Source organism: Silurus aristotelis, assembly GCF_946808225.1.
Source record: "Silurus aristotelis genome assembly, chromosome: 6".
NCBI lineage: Eukaryota > Metazoa > Chordata > Actinopteri > Siluriformes > Siluridae > Silurus > Silurus aristotelis.
In genome coordinates, this window is record NC_139579.1 from 15467313 (window position 1) to 15479576 (window position 12264).

The following is a 12264-nucleotide window of genomic DNA, read 5'->3' on the forward strand; positions in this document are numbered from 1 at the left end:
TTTCGAAAATAAAAATCACTCTGGATTGTATAAATACATTAATAAAAAGCTTTAAGGCCTAGAAAAAGACACTTGCTGTTCTAATCCTTTCAAATCTCCTCATCAAGCTGCTCTTGAATGATTTTGTGTTGGGAGCTCAGAGTATTGGGATTGATTCAGGGAGTTCAGCTGGTCTCTGCTAACCGAGACTAAAGATGTATTATTAATGAGTTCGGTACACTATGAGGGAGACTTTCAACGGATTCATTTTGCTTTGATAATCCACCAACAACCGTCTTTTCAACTGTCTGCACACTGACACTGGATGTAACAGCAATCAGTGGAAATTGCTCACACAGTGCATGTTACAAAGTCAGAGACTCTGCCAAAAGACAGAGATGAAGTGCGATCAGTGAACTCGTTTACTTGGTCTGTATAATGTGAATGAAAATCTGTGTTTTAATGAATTACAATTCAATGTTTAACTTCTTGCTCTGACTAGTCTAAACTGAAATTCAGTTAGAAGAAAAACGTGTAACTTAGCCTGAATCATGAGGTTTTAAAATTAAATCAAGGAAATAAATTAGAAAATAAAGGAGCAGATGCCGTGTTTTTTCATTGTATATGAATGTTTGCAAATCTGGATGTTGTCTGTAATATGCAGATTTGTTTTTTTTGTTTTTTTAAGCAAGCAATCATCTTAGAATTCTCTCAATTTTACACTTAAATGCTTTTTTGTGGTCAAATAGGTTTTCTAATTCATTCTGCCCATCATTAGCGATTGAGAACGTTTTATGGAACACATTTGTGTTTTATGAAGAATATCCTTAAGTGTGTGTTTAATTGTGCATCACGTTCTTTTAGAATAAAATTTAATCGTAATTAAGGCATGCTTTTAGAGCAAAGTGGAGCAGTGACGGTTTAAAGGAGACCCGATTAAATGAAAGCTTAACAGAAGCACGTCATCAAACACGCGCTAGAAATATGGGTACAGGAGATATTAACACGATTTTATATTCCATTTATTCTTCTCTGTTTAGACACTTGTATGAAATTCTATGCTCATTAGGAGTCCTGAGCTGCTTGCTTTGGAATAAAATAAAGTAAGGAAAGGAAATGAACACTAAATATATTCCTAGGTTGTTTTTTTTTCATTAAACCTTTGCCTTTTACAACATAAATGTTTAAGTTTTGGGGCACAGAGCTGTGGGGCTGAATGTTCACATTCCTATCCTAGTAATTATCTGAAGCATCATTAATAATATGTTTATATTTTTTATATTTCTTTTTAAAATATGCACTACCTTTCTTTTAGATTAATTAAAAATCTAGTGAATTTAACAAACACCACTGTACAGCAACAATTTCATTGTTGGTAATATATAAAACTACTGCTAATATCTAGGCGTTAAATTAAAGGCAGCTTCATTGATCTGCTGCCTTTCGTAATATTCTTCATTATTGTATTTTTTCCTTATCATTTTAATAACACTGCAGGTTTTCCATCTGAGAAATTTCTACAATCATTACTACAACCAGAATAATGAGGCATTTTAATAAAGGCATGATGGCAAATCTGCTTGAGCTATCACAAATTAACCTTGAAGGTCAAATGTCTCTTTTTGTCTTTTTTTTTAATAGATTGAAACAGACAATAAATTTCAATCAATGTGTACTAGGTGTTTTGACTTTCTGTAATATATATTAAATACACTTTTGAAAAAAAAAAAAAAAAAAAAAAAAAGATTTATTCAACAGGGAGAATCAGGGCTCTTGTAAGAAATAATCATTAATCATTAGTGCACAGTAATCAGAGTAATTGTTAAAGTAGCGACGGGAGCTGAATTTTTAAGTGAAGTGGCTGGAGGTTATTAAATGTGTGTGTGTGTGTGTGTGTGTGTGTGTGTGTGTGTGTGTGTGTGTGTGTGTGTGTGTGTGTGTGTGAGACAGGCTTATGAATATGCAGATAATATGGGATAGGAAACTTAATTAGTAGCTACAGTTTTTTATTTGTGAAATGCTCTTAATTTACTTAATGAAATGGAAATGGAAATTTTTATATATGCATTATTATACAAAAATATATTTAATCACTGTCTTCTTATATTACAACTAAAATGAAATTTATCAGTTTTTAAGTCATGTTTTGCCAAATGCAATCTGAGCATTAAGGACGTTTTCGTTCAGACCTTTAGCAATATTTACTATGTTACATTATTGAAGATGATTATAGCAATAGGTATGTTGTGATTTCTACAGACAGACCAGCATTTAAGATTTGAATAATAATAATATTCTATTAGTGATAAAAAATATTATTAATAATATAATATTGGGTTTTATTAGTACAGTCATACATTTGGTTACACTCAATCTTACTAACGTATTTCTCTTACCATCACCATTAATTATGTTAAGAGCACGGAATTCTTTAAAAACTATTGCTTTTATTACCCTATTACCGTAGCAGCTGCTTCCTCCTTTTGCATAATTAATGAAGACATTATTGTCTCAAAGAGAGCTGGTGGTATCAATGTTTCATGATGTTTATGTGCTTGTGTGTGTGAGAGAGAGAGTTAGAGAGAGAGAAAAAGTATACAGTAATGTGAGCAGATTTGTGTGGAATTAGAAGCGGAGGTATTCTAAAACATCTCCAGCTGGGCCTTTTTTCTTTTTCCTGGCTCAACACAGAAAGCACAGCCATTACTCTTATGGAAACTCAAATACATTTCACACGTGATTGTAGGTTATTCAAACGGACTTGTGTGAGTAATCCATGATCACATGAAGGTTACATTTTAACATTATTCCTTGTAAATGCACTTAATGTAAATCTTGAAGTGGGATCTTCTGCCTTAATGCTACTCCTGTTAATGCTCTCAGCCTGTTGCTGCATTGTGGACGGTACTGTATACAACTGACTGATAGAGAACACGTTTAGCATTGTGCTGCATGCATTCAAAGACCTGAGCAACCGTGAGGGGTAAAGTCTACACTGGTATTTCCTGTAAACTGCCTCAGTGATACATGTGCACTCGAGTCTGTTGTCTAGATGTCTACCATATACATGTAATATTAAATAACACTTATTGTATATACTTATGTAAATGCATTAATTACGCAACTGAAAACCGTAAAAGGTTCCTCAATTGTAATTATACGCATTTTTAGAATATTTCTGAATACTGCATAGAGAAAATGCTAGAAAATGCTAGATCAGTAGAATAGAAGAATATAAAAGTGGAATAAAATAGAATTTTGATCAAATTAGGAATCATCTATTAAAATTCATGTAATACTACATTACTGATATTTTAATATTAAAACAATGTATAAAATATATAAATCTTTTTCATTAAAAAAATTCTCATTTACTAATCATTTGTTCTTGATATATCATTAATAAACAATGTATCTGCTTATCAGTGTTATATTACCGCATGTTTGTTTGTTGTTGTTTGTAGATGACAGTGCTTCGGCAACCAGCAGCATGGAGGTGACGGACCGACTCGCATCCCTGGAGCAGCGTGTACAGATGCAGGAGGATGAGATTCAGTTACTTAAATCAGCATTAGCCGATGTGGTGAGGAGACTCAACATCTCAGAAGAGCAACAGGCCATGCTAAACAGGAAGGGACCAACCAAAGGTAACATACGTTTATAATATATGTATATATTTATATATGTTTTTATGATGTTATCACATGCTCTATATATTTGGATTTTTTGGGGTTTCTTATCCCATTCTAACCATTTTTAGTATTCATATATTTTATTTTGTTTGAGTGAGATATTTATCGAAAAACAATGTTGATTATTTTATCTGAAGCAAATTACAGAGTACAACTGAACAATCTTGGTCGACAGCCTTGCCCAACAGTGACAGCAGTGCAGGAAATTAAACTGACAATCTTCCAAGGAGCCCAAAACCCATTCAATTCCCATACTGTTACCTTTAGATTTCACTCTTTTCTTTCATTTTAAAACGAATCAGGGATGAGAAAACCTCCCACCGCAGAGAGCAGTGAAGCTGAATCAAGCACAGAGGCAGTTTGTGTTGTTTATTATACAGGACATTTGGCTGTCACATCACTAGAACTCCACACTGCAATAGGAGGATTAATGCTTATTTGAAAACATTGAAAAACATTTTTGATGCACTGTATCAATTGTGGTGTGCAATAATTTAGCACATGTATAATGTTTGATTCCAGATATGAAATGGTCTGATTTGTCATCATTCAGCATTGCTAATCCCACTTGTCTATGCAGCAAAAGGGTTGATGATAATTGGGGTTGCGTTTGATCTGAATCAAATAGGCACACTTTTGATATCAGTCACTTTTTAATTAGGTACAGAAAGTTGCCACCGCCAAAAAACAATCTCCTCATCATGTACTGCCAGACACACTTCTGTGTTACCCATCTCTGATCAACACACCTTCGTTCTATTTTCTCTGTTCTCTTTGTGTCTGTGTGCGAAGTGTTCATATAGTCAGTCATGTCTGCCTACCTGCAGTTTCATTGATTTTTCTGAGGCCTTTCCGATTCTTCTCTTTCCCTTTTCCTGCTTTCCTTTTTCTTTTGGCATCTCTTTCATCTCCTTTTGTAGGGTTTCCCCAAATCTGCTACTTATACATTCAGAAGCCAAGAGAGAAACATGAAAAACTCTCATAAAATCTGCATCCATGAATTTTTAATGAGGGTAATATAAAAAGATTCCTCTCTTACTCTTTGCTATCAGCAGTTACACGTTAGGTATACTTTAATGAAGCTAAACTGGAGCAAGGTATACTCAACACATATGGCCTATAATAAATGATAAATAATCCTGGTAATAATGAACAGGTCCCCTATAGTGCTGAAGAATGAAATTCCAATTTGTATGAAATCTGCGTAGATAATTTCCAATAATGCGTGTAATGCCGGGTACACTTTGCAGGTCATGTGTTTATTTATTACTTATTTTAATATCGATTACTGGACAGAATTTTAAGTGTATGCTTTGTTTATGTGATGTAGTTTTTTTTGTTAAATGTGTTTTACTTATCACATTTTATAAGAGTCTCTGAATGGACTGTGGTAAAAACAGACGTCTCACCTGCTTTCTGATCTTTAATCTTACAGCCAGGCCAATGATTGCAGCACTGCCATTAAAGCATACAGTACACAATGGCAACGTCTTACCAAAGAAAAGCGCCACTCTGCTGTCACCCTCAGGCTCCAAGAAGGACAATACACCAGCAACCAAAAGGTGAGCGATTTCAGGTTTTGTTTAAATAACGCCATACTTTTGGCTTAATGGTACATTAACTTTGTTTAAACAATTATTTGTAAAATGCATCGTATAAACAATTTTTTCTTTTTTTATTGGACCTCAGAGACAAATTTTAAGGTCTGAAGCACGATAACATTGTAATAGGATTTTTAGGTAGCTTAGATATGTGGGTCAGGACATCATTAGGCAATACAGATGGTAATGATCGACCCTATGTTCAGTCAGCTTTTACATTTTTTAATGGGCAAGAAAAGAAACAGAAAGATCTATCAGCTTGCTTAAGCCTTACATTCCTATACCATTTTCCTTTTTTTCATTATTCATAACCAAATACCAGTATATACTGCATGTGAAAAAATGTAAAACATTAAATGTGAGGTATATAAAACATACATACATGTAGATTTTAAGTTTATCTGACTGTTCTCTAAGGAAATGAATGAATATACATACAAGTATGTAGGTACGTAGGAGAACCTTGACAAAAGGTTATTGTGGTTTTATGCATTAAGATAAATATCTTATACATTTATAAATCAGTTTAATCTAAATATTCATTCATTCATTCATTCATTTTCTTCCGCTTATCCGTAATTCGGGTCGCGGGGGCAGCAGTCTAAGCAGGCCCCCGCCTTCGACTGCTGCCCAATCCTCACAGCACCGTCCCTTACGGTCCCTCCTGCAGGTGGTGAGCCCACGGGAAGTTAATCTAAATATAATTTTATGAAATTATAAAAATAAAAATAATTTCAAATGAACAACAAATAACATGTTACACCTTGCCATTGTTTATTTTTTTTTACAAAAATCAAACTGAAATTTAATAAATGTGTGGGGAAAAAACTTAACACTATCACCCCTCCAACACTGTGTTTGATAGCTAGTTTGAGGTGTTTGTGCTGATATGCTGCATCTGGATTTTCCCAAATGTGGCACTGTGCATTATGGTCAAACATCTCCACTTTGGTCTCACCTGTCCAAAAGACATCTTAAAATGGTTTTCCTTTAAAACATGTGCAGAATTTAAGATTAAGGAACCTTTAGAGAGGTTGAGTGCTCTTAACAGTCAGATCATCCAGATGTCCCAATAAACGATACATTATTATACAATTATTTTAATTTGAATATTTCTCTACTTTCTGCATCTCCTGGACCAATCAGATCCATTTTTTTAAATGCCAGTGTGTCACAGGAGCCTGATAATATAATGTCTCTCCAACACACATGTCCACTGTGAATAAACCTGACATTTCTCATGAGTAGCAGAGTAACAGCCGCTATGGCCATTGTGGCGATGTCAGTCTCAGTCTGAAAGAATAACTGTGAGCAATAAGAATGAATAAAGGTGATCCGTCTTCCTCCTGTCACAAACACTTATAGAAACACATACACCCACACACACAAATGCACACACAGTTGCCTGGCTTGGAGCTCAATTATAAATTAAAGAGATATGAGACAATGGATGTCTGAATGGTGTGTTAAAGGGCCAAGGTCAATAAAGTAGTTGAGTATAAGAATGAATGCATGAATGAAGATGCATATTATCATACATGCATATGTAATACGTTTGTATAATATCGATTTTGAGAAACGAGCATTATATAAATGGTGGCTGTGAAAAAGACATGTATAGTATGTGAATGTTAAGGAACAAAAATGCTGATAATGCATAAAACCTTCCTTTGATTTATATTTTATATTTTATCCTCTTAGCACATCATCACACTATGGTTTAGATTTATGTTTAAAAATATAATTTTATGATAAAAAGCATCTCTTTTGTACATTTTGTATAAATGTGTCTTGGAGAAGAATGTCTTGGGTGGAAACAAATGTACCCACAAGAACTGTCTGACAGTTCTGGCCTTGTTTAGCATTTTGGCTGGACCCTATAAGGAAAGAATTGCTTTTTTTAAATTTATTTTTTATTTTTTTATTAAATAATTGATTTACTAAACTTGAAGTTTTAGAGGAATATATTTAGTTGTAGACACAGAAATACATTTATCCATTAACAAGTATGGCAAAAGAATGTCCTTACAAGTATATAAATCTGTGAGTGTGTGTGTGTGCGTGTGTGCGTGCGTGCGTGCGCGCGCGCGCTTGCGTGCGTGCGCGCGTGTGTGTGTGTGTGTGTGTGTGTGTGTGTGCTACAATCTATACCTAATACATTTACACACTATCCTTCTACTTTATCTTCCAACATCTCCCAAACATCCCAAAGCCACCTGTCTTTTCCCTATTTATCTTGATCTTCTTCTCTGTTCCTTTGCTGCATGCTCTGTGTACAGTGTGTCCAGTCTGTCCAGCTTATCCAAGTTTCCACTTAAGCCATCCTACAGGTGAGAGTATGTGTTCTTAGACATTTCCTATATTTCTAGATATCAATAAACTATTTATATATACCTATATATAGAGTACACCTCTCACATTTCAGCAACCATATTATTATATATTATGTTATAACCAGTATAGCAGTATAGATTTACTGTCCTCTAAAAAATGACATCATGGAGCTGTTGGATGTTAGAAACACAAAGCTTTTCCACCTTCCACTTGAGGATGCCAACAGGTGTTCAAAAGGGTTCAGGTCTGGAGACATACTTTGCCACTCCATCACCTTTACCTTCAGCTTCCATAGCAAGGCAGTTGTCATTTTGGCGGTGTGCTTAGGATTGTTGTTATGTTAAAAAAGGCTCATGTTCTGCTTTAGAATGTCACAGTACATGTTGAAATCCATGTTTCCCTCAGCCCCAGACCACGATGCTATCACCACCATGCTTGACTGTAGGTCAAGCGGACCTTCCACTTCTGCAACCTTTGAAGTAATGCTGACAGCAATCAGACATGGTTTTTAAAGTTAGCTTCTACACATAGTAACATGACGTACAGCTAGTATCACTTAAGATGTACACTTTTTTGTTGCCAGCTATTTTGACAATAATGGAGAAGATATACTAAAGTGGTTGCCTAAATGTGAGAGGTGTACTCACTTGTATATACAAAAATACTATCTTTGTACATGGTGTAGTCATTCGGGAGGTGTTTATATATATATATATATACAAAACCATTTTGCTCAACGGTCTTCTTTCTTACATGGATCCTGGATGCTCTAAAATCACCTAGGAAATAATGAGTTCAGTTTCAGGAACTGAACATTCTTTGGCCTCATCACAAAACTCCCTAGTTTCCACAATCATCAGTTTCTCCCTTAAAGCTCCCACTTAATTCGCAATTTCTCTGATGATTGAAAGTGGTATAGTCTCTTAATTAACTGAAAGTGTGCTCAGATTTAGTGCTCGAAGTTTTATTCTTAACAAAAGCACCTCTTCATGCTTAAACATCCAGCAGCTCAGCTTTACACAGGATAACATCACTAGCCAGTGACTGACCTGAAAGAGCTTTGCCCATGCAGCTTGGATTAGGCTTGGCAACCAAGAAGCTGCTGACTCAGCATTTTTCTTTGTTTTTGCATTTTAAAAGAGCAGCCATTCTCTGTCCAGGCCTTCATGTCCACTCTATGCCATTGCAAACCTGGTGACATGGGTGTATCATGGGAAAGCAAATAAAAAAATATGCTGGCTGGTCCAGATATATCCAGCATGTGGCTTTGTTGTCAGTAAATGCAAAGACAGAGTATTTAAAATAACAGTAAGTGTTAGTGGGGGGATATGTAATGTGTTATCTCCCCAACACCATTTCCTGAGTTAATGTTTACGCTCATGCACAGGGCCAGTTCCTGAGTTAGATTCAGCCTGATATGTTTTATTGTTCAAGTAATTTCTCAATCAAGGTTCAGCTACGAAATTTGTTTTTCAGTGTTATTTTTCTAGTGTTCCATTGCGTTCAATTTGGTGATTAATATAAAATTACACCTGTCTTTAGTTTACAAACAGAATCTTAATGTGATTTAGCCTCCCAGACTTCACTTAATTTGAAGGGGTATTAATTATCAGTAAGCACAGGGGCGAATAAATTGCCAGCACAGGCGCCTAGGACAAGAAGTTTAGTAAAATTTCTAACTTCCCTCTGGCATCTACCATAGAACACTTTATGTTTGTTGAACTGCATCATGCAATTATAGGTGACACAAAGTACCTAAAACCTATGGTGTGTGCTACTCTGTTCTTCCTCCTTCTACCTGCTCAAGTATATACAGTACTTACTGCAAGAGTGTGGTCTGGCTGTTTGGTTGGAAGGAGCTATTTTTAATACTCATTTATTTGTTCAAGCAGATGCTAAACATTATTTTTATCATCTTAAATATGAAGGGATGCGACAACAGTGACTAGAAGCACAACAGAGATACTGTTATATTTATTTAATGCTAACACAATGACCACCTTACTTTTATACATGTCAAATGAAAATGAAGATGCTAAATCAGTTACATGTGACACAAAATTGGAACACTACATTTTTATTATGAGCACAAACATGGAATCCTTCAAGAGACAGTATCATGAGATTTTTAAATAACTTTTTTTTCTGTAGTCTGTAAATAATTAGATCATTCTGCCTTGAATATCAGTGATTTGTAAAAGTTCATATGCTTTCCATCACTGATGGACAGAGAACTATGTGATTTCTAGGCAGAGAGAGACATAGAGAGAAAAAGAGGACACCTGACCAACACACCCATATATGCTTGGTGAACATCTCGTTACAGATTTTCTCTCTTTGCATTCTGGAAAGACCTTCTACTAGACATGGTATGCAGTATGCAGGTATATGGCATTTAGTAGGGTTGATGTCAGGCTTTTGCCTTGGGCAAATTATTAAAATTTTCTTGTTCAGTTCCCCTTTATTTTAGTAATAGAAAACTCTAGTGCTTCAGCAAAAAAAAAACAAAAAATGCAAGTTTCTCAAGTTTTTTGCATATTGGGTGCAATGCTCAGGTGTCAACAAACGTTTGGTCATACAGTGTAGCTGATGTAGGTAATATCAAGCAGTAAGGTGTTTTGTGAACATTCCATAACATTCAACTATAATGGATACAAAGCACAAGAGGCCTTCAAAACTTAATTTTAAATGGTAAACAACTTTAAATGTATAAAAGAAGTTAAAAAAAATGTGGGATGTACCGTTATAGGAAAATAATTCACCTCTGGATGGAATCAGAGTTTTGACCTGTTTGTTTCAGCTAATGAATTGTTTATTTGTCGACCCTGTATTAAGCATGTTCCATTCATTGTAATATATTTTTTCTTTTCATATGATATTTCACTTTTACCCATTACACAATCTATAACTGATTAAAATAACTTATTTGCCACCCTTTGTATTTTCTCAGCACTGTGAAAAGAACAAGTTCATCAGAGCTTCTGGGCCCCAGCAGTAGAAAAGAAGGAGGAGGTAAAGCCGAGAGCAACCGTACACGCACCACCTCAATTGGAAGCAACTCAAGCGGCAAGAGAGCCAGTGAGAGGTACAGTAACCTTTGACCCTTACTAAATACAGCTTATATTTTTTAATTAACAAAACATAACTGGTGTATATTGTTGTAAAATGAGCTTAACTACAAAAAAATATAAACCTAATTTTGCAGTGCTGACGTGAAAAACACTTTCTGGTCAAATTAACATTGCATTCACATGTACATGCACTTTATTTGGTTTTAAGTGCTTTTATTTCTTTCACACTCTGCAGCAAACAGAAGGAGCCTGTATTTAGTGCTGGTAAGTGACACATGTCTCATAAACTTAAAACCATGAAAGGTTTTTAAGTTTATAAGGGAAGACTGATGGTAATAAACACATTAAAATGTACATTTACAATTTACATTACAATTGTTTCAAAAGTACACAAGGCTTAAATATGACTTTTCTAATTAGAAGAGTCAATTATTAATGAAGACTTATCTGCAGTTTATCATCTGTTTACTATCTTTACACACACACACACACACACACACACACACACACACACACACACACACACACACACACACTAACACACATATATATATTGCACAAAGTTTATTTCTGACCAATCGCTGACCATGCGTACATCTATCCAGAAAAAACAAAACAAAAAAGAATGCATAATTATGGTGTATTTTCTATAAAGTATTTAGGTACTCTTCACACAATATGGACAAAAGTATCGGGACACTTCCAGCCATACTGTATGTGGTTCTTCTCCAAACGGTTGCAACAAAGACGAAGGGACACAATTGTCTAGGATGCCCTTGGATGTGGTGGCATTACATTTTCCCTTGACTTACTGTAAACTAGGAAATCCAAACCTGTACCAGTATAACAATGCCCCTGTGCACAAAGAGCTCCATGAAGATTTGCTTTACATGGTGTATAGTAGAAGATCTTGAGTGGCCTGCTATAGAGCTCTGACCTCAACCCTACTGAACTACTTTAGGATGAATTTAAACACTGACTGCACCCCAGACCTCCTCGAACCTCGATCAGCACCTGACTTTACTAACATCCTTGTGGCTAAATAAGCACATACTGTATATCCACAACTACACTCCAAATCTAAGAACAATGGAAGATATTTCAACAGAAAATTGCCATTAAATGTGGAATGAGCTGTTCAAAAACAAGACATAGGAATCTTAATGTCAGGTGTCCAAAAAACGTTTGTCCGTATAGTGTATCTGTAATATTTTACAATTTAATACACAAAAAAACATTATTATATAAGAAAATATTATTTTAAATATATGTTAAAATATAATTAATAATTAATATATTATTAATATATAAAATATATATTAAATTATCTCAGATAATACAAAACACAGTGAGAGTGTGTTGTGTTCTGTGTATGTTGGTGGATTACACATTTTAATCCAATCAGCAAATCACAACCACATCTATCATCAGTAACCCATTTTTCACCTATTTACAAATACTTTCTCTTTTGTTCTAACATAATTGTGTTTTTCTTTACTTTTTGGTGATCTGCTTTTCTTAACTAATACACATATAGAGTGCCATTTACATTACAAGTCTGTATTATTTTCTGTTGATTTAATTGCA

The 12264-nt window shown here is 34.8% G+C and overlaps 1 protein-coding gene across 10 annotated transcripts in view; it reads left to right on the top strand.

Moving 5' to 3' along the window:
• eml1 (EMAP like 1) overlaps positions 1–12264 on the top strand; it is a 44552-nt gene that overhangs the window by 18245 nt on the left and 14043 nt on the right. For 6 of the 10 annotated variants that reach the window (XM_083543449.1, XM_083543452.1, XM_083543444.1 and 3 more), the window contains exons 2-6: positions 3444–3626; positions 5107–5233; positions 7552–7602; positions 10557–10691; positions 10913–10941. In XM_083543449.1, the coding sequence (XP_083399575.1) occupies positions 3444–3626; positions 5107–5233; positions 7552–7602; positions 10557–10691; positions 10913–10941 (525 nt within the window). The remainder of the gene's footprint in view (positions 1–3443; positions 3627–5106; positions 5234–7551; positions 7603–10556; positions 10692–10912; positions 10942–12264) is intronic. The other 4 variants (XM_083543453.1, XM_083543445.1, XM_083543450.1 and 1 more) reach the window with 1 other exon arrangement.